General features: G+C 40.7%; 1 protein-coding gene across 5 annotated transcripts in view; it reads left to right on the forward strand.

The window, feature by feature from the left end:
• Positions 1 to 16,747, forward strand: part of FAM185A (family with sequence similarity 185 member A) — a 103,368-nt gene that overhangs the window by 36,079 nt on the left and 50,542 nt on the right. For all 5 annotated transcript variants that reach the window (XM_033088872.1, XM_033088871.1, XM_033088874.1 and 2 more), the window contains exon 6: positions 7,521 to 7,616. In XM_033088872.1, the coding sequence (XP_032944763.1) occupies positions 7,521 to 7,616 (96 nt within the window). The remainder of the gene's footprint in view (positions 1 to 7,520; positions 7,617 to 16,747) is intronic.

Here is a 16,747-nt window from a genome sequence, read left to right on the forward strand (position 1 = left end):
AGTTCTTAACAAATCATGACAACCTAATTAAAGTCTACTGAGTAACTTGGATTTTGAGGAATTGAGATTAATAGAAGCAAAACAGTTACAAAGAAACAAAAAGAGATTGTAGGAACCTGAGACGGAACTTTGTTAGGATAGCAGAAGCTTCAAAATATTGGAATGGGTGTTGAGAAAAGATTATATATTATCTAATTGGAATATTAAAAGACTTGAGATTATTTAGGTATTATCCTGTCTGACTTCAGGAAAATATACTGTCCTTTCCATGATTCCTTTATTAAGAATATGTATAATTATGGTCCGTTATTTCTAGTTTTGATAATACAATTGATCCGCCTCTTAAATAATCTCATCAATCATTTGGATTTTGTATATACATTCTAACCTACCTCCCAAAACCCTGTCTTCCTAATTTCCATAATATAGATCTCTCTTCAGGAGCTGAAGAGCTATAAAAAATTTGATTATCAAAACCATGATTTTCCTTGGGCTCATTTTTTTTTTTTAAGTGATCTACTTTTTTTTTTTTTTTTTAAAGATTTTTTCTTTTTTATTGGGGAAGGGGAACAGGACTTTATTGGGGAACAGTGTGTACTTCCAGGCCTTTTTTTCCAAGTCAAGTTGTTGTCCTTTCAATCTTAGTTGTGGAGGGTGCCGTTCAGCTTCAAGTTGTTGTCCTTTCAGTCTTAGTTGTGTCAGGCGCAGCTCAGCTCCAGGTCCAGTCGCCGTTGCTAGTTGCAGGGGGCACAGCCCACCATCCCTTGCAGGAGTCGAACCGGCATCCTTGTGTAGCGGACCAGCCGTTACGAGTCGAACAGTTCCTGACAAGGGGAGTGGGAATGAAAAAGAGACCCTCACACAATTGATGATGCGGCCGGTCTTCAGTGATCCTGAAGCGCAGAGTTTACTTTCCTTTGCCAATATATACCACCTGTGTACGTGCAGCTTAACAATCACGAGTGAGCATTTCCTCATTGAAAGTAAAATTTGCAACTTTTACATATGAACTACAGACTCACTGAAACTCTCCCAAAGTCATTATCTCAAGGACAAAGCCCACCAATTACCCTGATAATCATCAGTGATCTGTGTCCGGGAACTGGCCGTTCCCACCCCATTCCTTAGCAGCTTACAAGCACCCTCCAGGTATAAGCAGAGACAACGCCTTAAGAGCTAAAACTGAGCCAGTCTGCAAGGTTACAGAATAAACAAGAAATCATGGCTCCCCACATCCTTGTGGTTGAGCGGATGCGCTCCAACCAACTGAGCCATATGGGAGCTCAGCGGCAGCTCAGCTCAAGGTGCTGTGTTCAATCTTAGTTGCAGGGGGCGCTGCCCACCATCCCTTGCGGGACTTGAAGAATTCAACTGGCAACCTTGTGGTTGAGAGCCCCTGCTCCAACCAACTGAGCCATCCGGGAGGCAGCTCAGCTCAAGGTGCTATGTTCAATCTTAGTTGCAGGGGGCGGAGCCCACTATCCCTTGCAAGACTCGAGGAGTTGAACCGGCAACTTTGTGGTTGAGAGCCCACTTGCCCATGTGGGAATCAAACTGGCAGCCTTCGGAGTTAGGAACATGGAGTTCGAACCGCCAGAGCCACCGGGAAGGCCCCCTTGGGCTCATATTTTTAAAAATATAACTTTCTTCTGGAACACCAGGTCACTTTCCATTTAAAATGAGTCAACAGGAGGAGATCCAAGATGGTAGAGTAGATAAACACTGTGGCTGCTTCCTTCCGTGAACAAATTAAAATTACAACTAAATTATAGAACAATGAATCTGAAGAACCATCTGACATCTGAGTGAACAGAAGTTTTATAACTAAGGATGTAAAGAAGAAGCCATGTTGAGACTGTTGGGGGGCAGAGATGCGAAACTAACTAACTTAAAATCTTCATGTGACAGTTGAGAACTGGGAGAGATATATCAGCCGCAAAGATTCCCCTCCAGAGGAGCAAGGGACCCCAGCCCCATAACGGCCTCCCCAGCCCAGAGTACTGGTGCCAGGAAGAAGATCCCCCACAATATCTGGTTGTGAAAAACAGTGGGGATTCCGACCATCCGGGTGAGATAGAAGGTGGCAGGAAACCCAGGCGTCCTCTTAAAGGGCCTGTGCACACTCACTCGCAGGCACTCACCCTGTGTTCCAGCATAGGTACGGTGAGTTCAGGAGTTGTCGGAGACATACGGAGGGAGCAGACTGAGTTGTGTGGCTGCAGGAGGAGGGCTGGAGGACAATTAGCATTTTCCCTGTGAGGAATCTTCTTCCAGTGCAGCTGACAGGCAGGCGCCATCATTCCTGTGATGAGCCTGTTCCCTAAACTTATGGCCAAATATGAATCTCATTGGTCTGGTGAACTTTGCAGCTCTGCCCTGCTGACTCACTGGGACCCCACTCCACTCAATGCCCCCAATGCTAGAGGTACTTGTGAGCGGCCAGCCCCACCTGCATTGCACTGTTTCTTGGAAAACTATCAGAATCTGACAGACCCCAGGCTGGTGGCAACTGCCTTTGGTGTGCACTGAGGCTTTTGCTGAGTAGCCTCAGGCTCAGCACTGGCAACAAACCAGAATTTGTATTAACCTGGTGACCACAACTCTTCCCACTGTAGTGACTCCCTGAGACCTTGCCTACCTCACAAGGCTCTATCAGTGGCTGAAACTTAAGGGAGCTGGCTGGTGGCAGCAGGCCTCAGGGTGTCCTGGCATTTTACGGAACTACCCCAGGCACAGTACTGGTGGCAGACGTCCTCAGTTTGCAGTGTGGCCTCCCCCACATGCTTCCAGGGTTAGCACAGGCAGTGAACAACTGGAGATTGCTTTGTAGCTCTTACCAGGTAGTCCCTGGCCAGTTCCAGGCAATAGATGACCTTGGCCTGCACCGGAGCCCCTCCCAAGAGGCCCCAGAACCAACATACTTGGAGGTTGGCTTCAGACCACAACAGAGTGTCAGAAATAGCACCCACAAAGGGTGGTCTCAACAGGCACCAGAGTCCACTGAGGAGAATCCCACTCAGTGGGGTAAGCACAGCAGCCCATAAGCTGTGTATGTAGCCAAACCTCACAGCCAGTCAGTCTGAGGATCAATCCCACCTACTGACATGCCAATAGCAACCAAGGCTCACCTGTGACAGGCAGGCACACACAACCCACACAAGGGACATTCCTGGAGCACCTGGTGCAGGTGACCAGGAAGATTGCCACTGAGCCCCAAAGGGGCTACTACATAAGGCCTACTACATAAGGCCACCTTGCCAAGACTGGAGGACCTAGCAGATCTACCTAATACATAGAAATAGAGAGGCAGCCAAAATGAGGAAACAGAAATACATCCCAAATGAAAGAACGGGAGAAAACTCCAGAAAAAGAACTAAACAAAATAGAGGCAAGCAACCTACCAGATACAGAGTTCAAAACAATTGTTATAAGGATGCTCAAGGAACTTAGTGAGAACTTCAACAAAGAGATAACAAGCATAAAAAAAGACACAGAAGCCATAGAAGAGAACTAGTTAGAAGTGAAGAATACAAAAGTGAAATGAAGAATGCATTAGAAGGAATCACCAGCAGACTAGATGAAGCAGAGGATCGATTCAGCGATTTGGAAGATAAGGTAGTAGAGAACACCCAGTTGGAACAGCGAAAAGGAAAAAGAATCCAAAAATATGAGGATAGTTTAAGAGACCTTTGGGACAACATCAAGCGTAACAACATTCACATTGGGGGTACCAAAAGGAGAAGAGAAAGAAAGGGATTGAGAACCTATTTGAAGAAATAATGACTGAAAACGTTCCTAACCTGGTGAAGGAAATAGACATACAAGCTCAGAAAGCACAGAGGGTTCCAAACAAGATGATCCCAAACAGGTCCACACCAAGACACATGTTGAAACTTGAGGTAGAATTATAAAAATTTAGAAGAAATTTGAAGGTAGAATTTCTTTAGAAGAAACTTGAGGTAGAAATTTCTTTAGAAGAAACTTGAGGTAGAATTATAAAAATTTAGAACTTTTGGAACGTGCTTGATGAATTTTGAGAGAATTCTCTATCTGAAGGAAAATGACAACGCTTGGAATTTTAGCCTTTCAAGCTTATTTCTTATTCTCTGCTATTGGCAAAGTGCATATTAGATATCTATTCCTTTGATTGCATATAGTGTTTGATAGTAGTTGACATCAGTTTTTCCTTTTTGTATGTGTGATTTTCCTGGAAAACTCAGGGGTCTCTGTCAGACCAAAATTGTTATGATAGAAAACTGTGGGAATCTCCTTATTCCAACCACTTTCTGGACTAACAATCTGTTCAATTCTTAATCACCCTCAAATGCATATTTCTCGAAGGGCTTCCTCCAAGAGCTACAAAATTTCTCCATTACATAAATCTCCAAAATATGAAATCCTGTGAATGAGCCTTAATTTGACTCTTCATATTTGATTTTTAGTTTCAATCCTTTGCATTATAGAAAACAAAAGAAAATTAGTGTATCTTTTGCTACATAGCTTTTTCAGTATCACCTTTTCTTTCTCTTTTAAAAACACAGCTTGAGTTTTAATTATTTTTTTTTGAAAGCCTCCAAGGTATGGGCCATTATCAGAGCTCAACACTGATAATATGAGGATGTAATTACTTAGTGGCTTATGATATAGTTATTTAACTGTGTTTGTTTCCACTGGGGTAGGGCAGTAGTGAAAGCATTATTTATAACCCACATAAAAATTTTGTATTTTTTCCCCTTAGAGAAAGCAAGAAATCAAACTAATGTTTCAGATATTTTATTCAACCTGTTATAATGCACACATTGTGTAGTCCACATTTTGTTACCTTTATTTTGTTTGTTTTTACTTTTATGAAGTGGCGTTTTACTATATTCTTATGCCTAAAATTACTTGGCTGCATTTCCCAGGAACAAATTGTCATGACTTGGTTTAAGGTGCTCTTCTTTACCTTTAAAACACAGTGTATTTATGTACATGTATGACAACAGGAATAGCTCTCTTAAGTATAACTATTTTTGGAGTTATTAATGTTCTTTCTGAGTATTTATTTAGACTTTTAAGGTCCACTGTCTTGTTAGAAACCTGAAACTTATCTAGCAAGACTATTGAAATGATTTTATTTTAATAAAATAGCTGTCCTTTCTCCAGATGTGTGTATTTTTGACTAAGGACTGATATTCTAAAAGGGAGAATATCAGCATGCAATGCCATTTCAAAGCTCACTGCATTTGCTTTTCATTATACTTTATGGTTACAAGGCCTACTGAATTTGATGAATTTCATTTGCTCAATTAACTACGTCAGTAGCATATTGTAAGGAAATCTTAAGATGGTAAATATATGTCATAGAGCAAATATAATCAGCTTCCGCCTCTCCTGGGTTGTTTCTTATTTTAGTGGTCATTGTGTACGTTTCTGAAAGCCCGTTAACTGTTTTATTAGTGCCTCCTTTGTACTCATCACCCGACTTGATGTTTTAGCCAGCTGGTTTACCTTATTTTCCCCTGCTCGATACCACAATAAAGACATAGCTTGGCTTATTGCCCCCTCAAATATATTGTATGGCTAATACTTCTCGATGCATCAAATTTTTCCCAGATATCTGAAAAAAATCATGCCAGTTGGGACTCTGGCAAGAGAAATTCCAAAACAGACCTCAGTGTTTTAAGTGTTTGAAGCCAAGTGTGGAGAATAATTTTAACTCCATGCTCACTATATCTTATGTTATTTTTTTATTATTTAAATATCTTCCTTATATCTGAAGGACAATCTAACCAATCAATAAAACGTTTTACAAGTTGTCAGTAAAAATTATTTCTTCTCTAAGGTTTAAGGGAAGTTCTTAGCTAACAAACCAATGAGGTTCTTGAGGTCTAATGTGAAAAACTGATAATACCCAGTATGTTCTCAGGATGGACTGGAGAAAGAAAGAATTAAGAATATGACTATATTGCTTCTGACCATTATAAATTAGCAGGGATATGATTTACTCTCTTATCTTAAACAATTAGAAACTGGACAAAAGTATATAAAACAACATTATTCAGCCATTGGACAAAAAGCAGCACAGGGCCATGATCCCCGAGGGAATGTTACATATTTGTTACTTGGCTTTTTGCAGGATGCAGTAAGAGGCTTTAAAAGGAGTTTCTGTTGGTACCTAAGGAGAGAAATATTCATCTTTGTCCAGCTATTCTGTTATTTATCTCTAGTGGCTTAATTTCCCAGGACCAATGTTTACTTTTGACACTTAAAAATTAAATAAATGTTATGAGTCACTATATTGTACACCTGAAACTAATATAATATGGTATACCAACTATACTTAAATTTTAAAAATTAAATAAATCAATTCCCTTAAAGGCCATTTTTCAGTATAGGCAGAGGTAAATTGTAAATTGTGGTGGAGTCAGATTTTAAACAGTTTATTCCCAAGTTGTTGTCTTTGGAGTAATCTAAAATTTATTTTAAAGAAAAATATTGGCTCCTTCGTGAGTATACAGATGTTCTTTCCCATATTTTATAAAAAGTATATTATAATTTTCGGTGTTGGTTTCATCACAGTGCCTGTGTACTTTGTTTCCACTTTGAAGTAACAAAACCTCCTGATAAAATATACTTTTAAAGAGGCCTCTCCAAAAAGCATGGTTTGGCCTTCTCAGGGCAGTCAGATAGAATATTAAATTAAAGGTTCAGTTGCCATGGGAGAGGCGGAAAAACGAGAAGCTACTTAGCACTGACTCTTCAACATCATTCTCTTTATCTGTCAGCTTTCCCTTGAACTTGAAATGTTGACTGACTGAAAACTGGAGTCGATGACATAAGGAAATTTGAGTGTCAAATCAGGACCACCTTAATTATGATTTATCCCCTTGACTTAAAGAAAGATACCTCTTCAATTCCAGGAACTTAAAAAGAAATATTTCAATATAAACCAGTTTCACTTACTCTTCAAGTAATTCACCCCCTTTCTGTCCCTCTAAGAAATGCAACAAAACTTTATGTAATCTTTCACTCTTAGCAGCACTTCCTAGTACTAGCAAATTTGCTAAAAGGAGAAAATATAAGAGGTTTTGATTTTTATTCACTTTGCTACTACTTACATGTGACTGTACACGAGGTAGAATTCTTTAGTAAATATTGAAACTTGCTAATAAACTAAATATTTCAATGATGATTAATGATCTTGGCTGTCAAGGATCCATTTCTTGCCTACTACCTTTCCTGTGCATTAGGTTGTAGAGTAAACATGTTTAGACAGGTTGCCTTAGATGTTTAGAGATAAGCCATGCAGATTACTATAGACATAGGGACTTTTTATTGGTTGTCTAGGTGTAGAATTCTAGATTTCTGTTTCTGTTTTCATTTTAAAGCAGAAGATGACATATTATGAGGAAAATAAAAGACCTTTCAAGACTTCCTTCCTTATCCTAATGTTGAAGCAGAGCCTTTTATTTCAAGTTTATAATTCTAATTCCTCAAATAAGAATGATTGTACTTAATGGTTTTTTCTTTCCTCCTAGATTCATCCTCTGGATATCTAAAAGCCTCAACTCATCAGGGTGCCTTAGATGTTTATGTCAGCCAGCTGGGGAAAGTGGAATTGAAATCCCATAAAGGTTAGCCAAGTGGAATGTTTTATTTTGGCATCTGGTGTAAGGAGGGTTTTTATATAACATCCAGGAAACAGATGGTCAAATTATCGTATCTGTAGGACTGACACAGTGATTTCAAGAAAATTTCTTCTGATAGAACCTGATTTTAAAGACTGAAATACTAATCCCCTAGATCAGTGATCTTTGAAACTTTGGGGACAGATGGCCATGAAGACTACCTTTCCCTTTGTAGTGCAAACGAAAATCTTGTAATATACTGACTCTCTGTTACTGTGAAATATTTTAGTGTTAGTATTTGGGTTTTTCAGTTTAGTGTTATGTCTGAAATAGAATATTTGGAGGGAAAATGCTCCCATACGTTTTTTTGGAAGCTTTTCTACCAGTCTGTAAGAGGACCTTCTGAGGCCATCACTCTAGAGCAACACTATTCAAAATGTGAACCTGAAATAAAAATATCACCCAGAAGATCCTCTAAAGTGATTGTTGACTTAGTCTCTTGAAGTACCAAGACTTAGGATATGTCTCTTTCTATAATTTTATTTCTCATACAAATAACTTATTCTAAGAGTCCAAGCCTTTCATTAAAAATAATACACTTTTTAGTCATCTGAAGACTGAATGTGAATCTGTGTACATGTACGTACACATGTGCATGGTGGCAAGTGGCTTGAGTACTAGGAGTATTTTCACCATGGGGGCTGAAGTGGCCTGGGTGCAGAAAGTTAAGAACCATAGCTCTGTATAAAAAAATGTTTAAAAAAAAAAAGTTTAAGTCTAGAAGCTCTTGGCCACAACAGGGCTGTATGTATAACAAGGAAAATACTTCCTTACAGAGACCAGTCGTTCCTGCTGTTAGTAATTTCTTTGCCATATGGGTTTAATACTTTTTTGTCAAAGAGGCTTGCTTGTTGGAGTGTCAAAATAAAACCACAAACACACAGGTCTGAAACAAGTTCTTGCTGAGTCACAAGTGTGACTTGATTTCTCAAGATCAATTGTTTTTCCTTTAAATAATATCATGTTCTCACTAAGTTTCTAAGAGCTTCAATAATGCTATTCAGGGTATCTTTGTAAATGTCTGAATCATATAACTACATTCTCTTATGAAGACACAAGGAGAAGAAAACAAACCATTACTACTATATTAAATAACTAGTAACAGATAAAAAGCTCTTACATAAAAGTCATTTCCTATTTTGTATGGATAAAGTAAAACAAAACAAACAAAAAACATTGTTAATATTCATCCACTTGAAATATTTTTGAGTATCATTTAGGATGTTGTTCCCAGTAACCTACTGAAATAGAATATGATGTTGCAAAATTTGATTAGGATTACAATTTTGTGTTTTCTCCTCCTAGAACCATGTTACTGGCAAAAGCTTAAAGATAACTGGAAGCAAAGATTTGTGTCTTACTTTAGGTCTCTTAATTCTCACTACATTTGGCAATAGTAACTTTTTAGTGTAATAGAAAGTTATTCAGGATTCTGTTGCTTAATGGTCAGTAAAGACATCTGGAATCCTTTCCAACTCTGCCACCATCTTGCTATAGGGGTCAAGACCCAACCACTTGAGTCTCTTAGGTCTTCCCCATTTTGCCATGTGGAAAAGAATGTTACAATGATTGTTTTCTCTCTCCCTATGAAAGTCAATATTGTGATCTTTTTAACTTTTTTAATTAAAAAAAAAATAACTGTTGATATCAGTAACCATAAAGCAGTTTATGAAGTGAGAGGAGGTTGAATATATAACAAAAACTCTCCTTTCTAAACATAGTATTAATGGGGACATTTGGGAAAATCTTAGTCATGAAAATTCTTCATTTGCAAACAGTAATGGAGTTTTGGTAGTGATGGTTTTGTTTTTTAAGGATGTGGAAAGAGATGTGGCTGACACTATTTTTAATGCTTAACCATTTTTAAAGCTCTCAGAGATTTAAGATGTTTTTATTTAAGAACAGAAAAAAGTGTTCATAAAATTATCACATTTTATGTATTTAGAGGACTTTAGATATAAAGTCCTAGAAAAAAATTTTTTTAATTATTATTTTTACTCTTTAAAGTATGTTTGATAGAAAAACATATATCTTCTATTCATTTGGAAAATTTTCAGTTGTTGTTATCCTAAAGCCCTCATCTCTGTTGATATGGGAAGTCTCCAGTTAGTAGTTTTCATTTAAACTCTGAAAAGCAATTTGTTTTTTTTGTTTGTTTGTTTTTTAATTTATTTTTTTATTAGTTTCAGGTGCACAAAACAAAGTAATACTTGGACGTTTATCATTTATGTCCCTCACACTGTGTCAACCCCCCTCCCCCCATCCACTATCCCTCTGACATCGCACACAGCCATTACATTTCCACTGTCTCTATTCCTAATGCTGTACTCCGCTTCTTGTAAGTATATACATATATATATATATAAACTTGTAGGTGACATTCATTATTGTTCAGCTTCAGCTTCAGGTGTACAGTGCAGTGATCAGGCATCTACATCATCCCTGAGGTGGTCGCCTTAATGAAACAAGTGTCCATCAGACACCCTACAAAATCTTTACAACATTATTGATTACATTCCCCAAATTAACTTTCATATCCCTGTGGCAATCTTGTGGTTACTGACTGCTTTCTAATCTCCTCAGCTTCCCCCTTATCCCCACCCCCCATCTAGCAACCCTCAGTTTTTCCTCTATGTCTCCGAAACTGTTTCTGATTAATTCATTCATGTCCCGACCCGCGGGACACTACACGAGGGACCCCGAAGTACCTAGAAGGGAGGAAAATGGGAGACACAAAGACCGGAGACAAGACAGGAGTTCCGATCAAGTCTCTCTTTATTGCAGCTCAATCATGGGTTATATACATTTTTTTGTTGGGTGGAGGGGCATTAACGTAAGCAGGGTTGCTGCAGGCTGATGGTCTTAAGCCATCTGGGCATACCCTACAGAATGTGGGTGTTATCTAAAGACCCAAGTAACTTCCTCTATCTCATGCTTCTCAGTCATGTGATGGTGCCTTACAGGCACCCGCCCTCTACAGGTCTCCCTTTTTTGTTTTATAAAAAAGAGCTCTGAGCCCCTAGGAAACTGTGCCTGTCGTAGGTTGGGACAGTCCATCTCTGTGAAACCTGGTACAGCGACAGGTTTTTTATTTTTTATGTTACTTAGCTGTCCTCTTGCCCGTTATTGGCTATCCAGTTCATCTCACAGGGGAGGAGTCCTGTTTTATGACTCCTGTTATTGGAGATAGGGATCTCCTCGCTCTTGCATCTCCAGTCAGGTGTAATGGACCTGTATGGGCTTGGCCTGTAAGGCCTCTATTTGTTGTCTGAGAAAGCGCATGAGTTTATTGAGGAGGATGGGTCCCAGTGATAGTAGGATAAAGCACCCAAGTATGGGGCCAAGCAGGGGTAGTAAGTAGGGTAAAAGTCCATTGAATCCGGTTCAGAGAGGGTTGGAAAGGAGGTCTCTTCTTCTTTTTTCAAGGTCTTCTTGTAATTTTTTGACTCTGTCACGAACAATTCCAGATTTGTTAGCATAAAAACAGCATTTTTCTCCGAGGGCCAGACAGATGCCCCCTTTTTCTGCAGTAAGTAAATCTAATCCCCTCCTGTTTTGGAGGACAACTTCTGCTAGGGAATCAACCTGATCTTGAAGATCTTGGATAGTTTCTGAGAGTACCTGGATATCTGATATGAGTTGTCCAGATAATTTATTGTATTGTACTAGGGAATGTCCTATTCCCGCGGACCCGGTGGCAAGTGCGGTGGTGATGTCTAGACCCACTAATAAGGGAATAAAATGGACTGCACGTTTAGTGCGTCCTGCAATATGTTCGAAAGTCGGGATAGGGACTGGCTCATCTCCTGGAATGATGGATACATCTGGGAGGAGGGAGCCTAGGGTACAAACTCCTGTCCAGTTTTGTGGTAAATAGGTGTAGGCATAATTATTTCCACAAATATATACCGATCCATTGGGTGCACACATAGGAGAGGATACATTAATGAAGGAGGAGCAATTTGTAAAGGAGAGGCTTCCTAAATTAACCTCTGTAGTATCGTTTTGAGTGGGAGAGAGGATGCACGGGGTATTGTTAAAGCCAAGGGGTTGGACTAAAAAAGGGAGAGCTATGTTGCATGAATTATTGGTAGTAGAGGTGACAAAGGGGTAGGGTATAGCTAATGGTAAAGGGGTGCCTTGTAGTAAACACAGCCAGCAGTCTGTGGCGTAGGATGAATTAACAGAAAGCAATAACTTGTGGGTAGAACTAAGAATGTCAAAAGTCTGAGGATCAATGTCCACGTGACCCGGTTTTTTAGGGTGGGCCAAAGGGTGATAGGTAAGTTTAGGGTTAAGGGTCTTTTGTATTTCAGCAAATTTTTTAATGCGTTTTTCATTGAATTGGAGATCGGCTGGACCCTTGCCATCAGAAACATATGGTATAGGGGATTCGATCTGCCAGCAAATATTTTTTCCTAACATATTAGATGCCGCGCAGGGTGCGGGTTTATAGGAGCCAATGCCAACCGCAGCAGGAGTGTTAGACCAGTCAGAATGAGGGACAGCGGGAGCGGTGCTTGTCATGACAGCCGTATAATAAGAGGAGTTATCTTTTGTACATGTTTTATAGGTATTGTAACAAGAACTATGAATAATAGAGTAAATAGTAGAGCATTCAGCGGGACAAGGCTGAGGTTTTTCTTGTTTATATTGGGGAGAGGAAGTACAGACCCATTTGGTCGTGGATACAGTCTCAGATGTGATGAGGTATGTTATTTTGTCTTGACAACTTACGGTTTTGAGGACCGAGGTAGATGGTGCCCCCCAAAGGTTACCTCCGTTGCAGTCACATGGCAGTCGTTGTCCCGTTAGCTGTCTGAGCTTGTTGATGTTAACTTTTCCAGGGTCAAGACCAGAACTGACGAGAGGCAAGACCAGTAGCAGGAGCCAGGATGTAGCAGTCATTTTTGTGCCTGTCGCGAAAGATGGCTTCTCAGGGAGCGGGGCTGTCCCTGGAATGGGGGTTAACATCTATTTGTTTTGTAAGTCTCTCGGGAAGCCACCGGGCAGCTTGGGTTTTATTATCGAAAATGCAGACTGATCCTCGTCCCCAGATGAGGACGGGATCTGGGCCTGACCATCGATTTGTTATGGGGTCTCGCCACAAAACGGAGGCGAAATTATCAGCTGTGGTTGGATGCCAGAGGCGGTCAGCGCCAGTTTTTGAGTTTTGGTCGAGTTGCAGGAAGTTTAGAATAAAAAGCGCATGAGCAACAACATTTTTTGGGGAATTTTTTATAGTGTACAATTCTCCACTTTTTAACTTATTTATAGTGATTTTGAGTGTTTGGTGAGCGCGTTCAACAATGCCTTGGCCCTGAGGATTATAAGGGATGCCTGTAATGTGATGGATCTGTAAAGTGGAGCAAAAGGACTGGAAATTTTTTCCTGTGTAGCCTGGACCATTGTCTGTTTTGATAGTCTTAGGCTTACCCATTACTGATAGGCAAGTGAGGACATGAGAAATAACATGTTTGCTGGCTTCACCTGTTTGTGTGGATGCAAAAATAAATCCGCTGAAAGTATCAACTGTAACATGAAGATATTTAAGTTTGCCAAATTCAGGGACATGGGTAATGTCCATTTGCCAGATTTCATTGGGAACAAGGCCTCTAGGGTTTACTCCTAAGTGAGGGGTAGGTAGATGTGTGATACAAGCAGGGCATTGTTTTACTATTTGTTGGGCTTGTTCACGTGTGATCTTAAACATTAATCGTAATGTCTGAGCGTTGAGGTGGTGTATAGAGTGAGCTTGTTGAGCCTGATCAACAGTGGAGACAAAGGAAACAGTTGTTTTGTGGGTGGCTATATCTGATAATAGATTTCCTGTAGAAAGGGGGCCTGGAAGCCTGGTGTGGGCTCTAAGATGACCTATAAAAAATGGATAAGATCGGGCATGGATGGCCTTTTGAACCCGTAAGAAAAGGTGTATGGCGGTGGAGGTGGGTTTAATGAATGCAGTAGTTTCTAGTAAAGGAAGTGACTGTGCAATGTAAGCGCTGTCTGTGTAAATATTAATGGGATCGTTAGAGAATTTTTGCATAACTGAGAGGACAGCGAAAAGCTCCACAATCTGGGCTGATTTATAAGGGGTTTGAATGGCCTGAGTTTGATTGTTAACAGTGAAGGCAGCTATGCCTGTAGAAGATCCATCAGTAAAAACTGTAAGAACATTTGGTAATGGTTTTTGATAAATTGTTGACTGATGGCCTCTTCTACTCTTTTTATCGCAAGCAGACCTTCCTTAGTTAGCTTGCTTGGGGAGGTTGGGTTTGAGTCTCCTTGTAATATATTAAAGAGAGGTTTTAGTTCTCCTGTAGTAAGTTTTAAGTATGGACGGATCCAATTTATATCACCTAATAATTTTTGGAAATCGTTTAAAGAGTTTAAATGGGTGGTTTTGAGTTGAATTTTTTGAGTTTTAATATATTTACCCTGGAGTTCAAAACCAAGATAGGTATAGGGATCTTTTAACTGAATTTTATTGGGAGCTATTTGTAAGCCTTTGTTTTGTAGGCTATTGACAAGAGCGTCACAGCACAAAAGGAGGTCAGACCCATTCTTACCAGCTATTAAGATATCATCCATATAATGAATAATATAAAGAGAGGGCCACTGAGTTCGAATAGGATCGATGGCCAGAGCAACAAATTTTTGACAGAGTGTCGGGCTGTTGGCCATGCCCTGAGGTAAGACCTTCCACTGAAATCTCTGCATGGGCCCTTGGAAATTAGTTATAGGTATGCTGAAAGCAAAACGTTGTCTGAGGGTGTAGAGGGATAGTGAAGAAGCAGTCTTTGAGATCAATAATGATTTTTAAGGATCCCGAAGGAATAGCTACAGGGGTAGGTAGGCCTGGTTGAAGGGCGCCCATAATTATCATTGTTTTATTGACTTCCCTAAGGTCTTGGAGAAGTCTCCAATTTCCAGATTTCTTTTTTATGACAAAGATAGGTGTGTTCCAGGGGGAGTTACTGGGCTCTAGATGCCCTGCCGCCAATTGTTCCTGTACTAACTGATTGGCAGCATTTAGTTTTTCTGAACTTAGTGGCCACTGATCCACCCATATGGGCGAGTTGTCTTTCCAGGATATAGGGTCAGCATGGGGTGCAGGTTGGTCAGAGGCCACTAGTGAAAATGTCCTAAGCCTAATCGAGGCGGGCGCTGGGCAGTAGACAGGGTTTTTTTAATTCCCTGTCCTTGTTTTCCTAATCCCTGACCTGGGAGAAACCCTTGTTTTAATATCTGGGTGGTTATCTTGGAATTGGGGCTGAACATGATTACTCCCATTTGGGATAATATGTCACGGCCCCACAGATTTACTGGGAGGTTGGGTACAACGTAAGGTTGTACTGTGCCAGAGTTATTTTCTTTATCTAGCCATGTTAGGAACTTGACACTTTGTTTGGGGTTAGTTGTTTGTCCTATGCCTTGTAGGTGAGTAAGTGTGTCAGAAAGGGGCCAAGAAAGCGGCCAGTCTTCTTGTCTAATAATGGTTGCATCAGCACCAGTGTCAATAAGGCCTTTAAAGGTTTTTCCATCAAGTTTTAAATCTAGTATGGGCTTATTGGGGGAGAGATTTTGAATCCAATAAGCATCTGAGGATCCAAAATTTTTGTTGTTTTCTAGGCTCATTGTTGGCAGATTTATGGGTGGTCTGGAGTGGGAGAAGGAGTAGTTGAGCTATTCTCTGTCCCGGTTGTATAGAAATGAGAGAGGAAGTGGAGGAGGCTACAATCTGTATTTCTCCCATAAAATCATTATCTATAACACCAGGGTAAATATATAGGCCTTGTAGGCTCGAACTACCTCTTCCGATTATTAGACCAAAAGTGTTTGGTGGTAGGGGTCCGGTGACACCCGTAGGTAGTATGTGAGGTCCCATGTCAGGAGTTAATATTGATTTGGAGGAGAGACTGAGGTCCAGTCCTGCACTGCCGGGGGTTGCTCGGAGGAGACTTGAGACGGGACAAAGTTTTGTTGTGGATGAGCAAACCGAGTCGCCCCAAGGTTTGGATTCTCTGTAGGGGCCTGGGGCTGGCCCCTCAGGAATTTTCCCTGCTGGGGCAGGAGAGGATTGTCGTGGGCATCTATTTTTGATCTACATTGATTGGCCCAATGTTTGCCTCTCTTGCATCTGGGACATACTCGCGGGGGCAATATGGGTGTGGGAGTGGGTTGGCCTAATGGTGTCTGGCGAGGGGTTGGGCATTGTTTGGCGAAATGTCCGGGCTGGCCACATGAAAAACAATTGTTTTTACCTTTAGGCGGATTAAATAATGAATCTTTTAAAGCTGCCCCGATAGCGAGGCCCATTTGGTGACCAGGACCAATATCAGTGCATAGGCGAATGTAATCAGAGAGTGAACCCTTTTTTCTAGGGCGGATGGCTGCCTGACAGGCAGAATTGGCATTTTCAAAAGCTAATTGTTTGAAAAAATCACTATCAGTTTCTGTGCTACCAAGGAGTCTTTCAGTGGCGTTGGTTAGGCGACTGATGAAGTCAGCATGAGGTTCATCTGGCCTCTGTCTAATACTAGTGAGTTGAGTTGTGGCTGGCCCCTTAGGGAGAAGTTTTTTCCATGCCTTAGTAGCGGCAAGGTGAATTTGAGAAAAAAGGCCAGATGGATATTGTAGTTGAGCTTCATTTGTATCGTAGGGCTTAAAGCCCCTGAGCTTATCATAGGTCCAATCAGTGCACTCGCCTCCCGCTTCTGCGTTGCGGTGTGCAGTTTCTTTACAGGCCTCAGAAAACTCAGATTTCCAGAGAACATAATCGCCCCCCGATAGGGTGGCATGGGCCAAATAGTGCCAATTGTGGGTGGTTAACCAGAGGTCATCTAGCGATTGTAAAATTGAGAGTGTAAAGAGGGCCGTGGGGCCATATTCGTCCACCGCTTTTTTGAGTTCTTTTGTGGTTTTTAAGTCAAGGCATTTATAGTGTCTGGCGGGTTCTTTATTGTCTCTGTCGGGGTCTTCATCACTATCTGCACTGCCTCCTTCAGTTTTTATTGGGGGGAATTCAATAACAGGGAAAAGATTAAGAGGGGGTTTATTTGAGATGGGAAATTTTT

Source organism: Rhinolophus ferrumequinum, chromosome 20, assembly GCF_004115265.2.
Source record: "Rhinolophus ferrumequinum isolate MPI-CBG mRhiFer1 chromosome 20, mRhiFer1_v1.p, whole genome shotgun sequence".
Lineage (NCBI taxonomy): Eukaryota > Metazoa > Chordata > Mammalia > Chiroptera > Rhinolophidae > Rhinolophus > Rhinolophus ferrumequinum.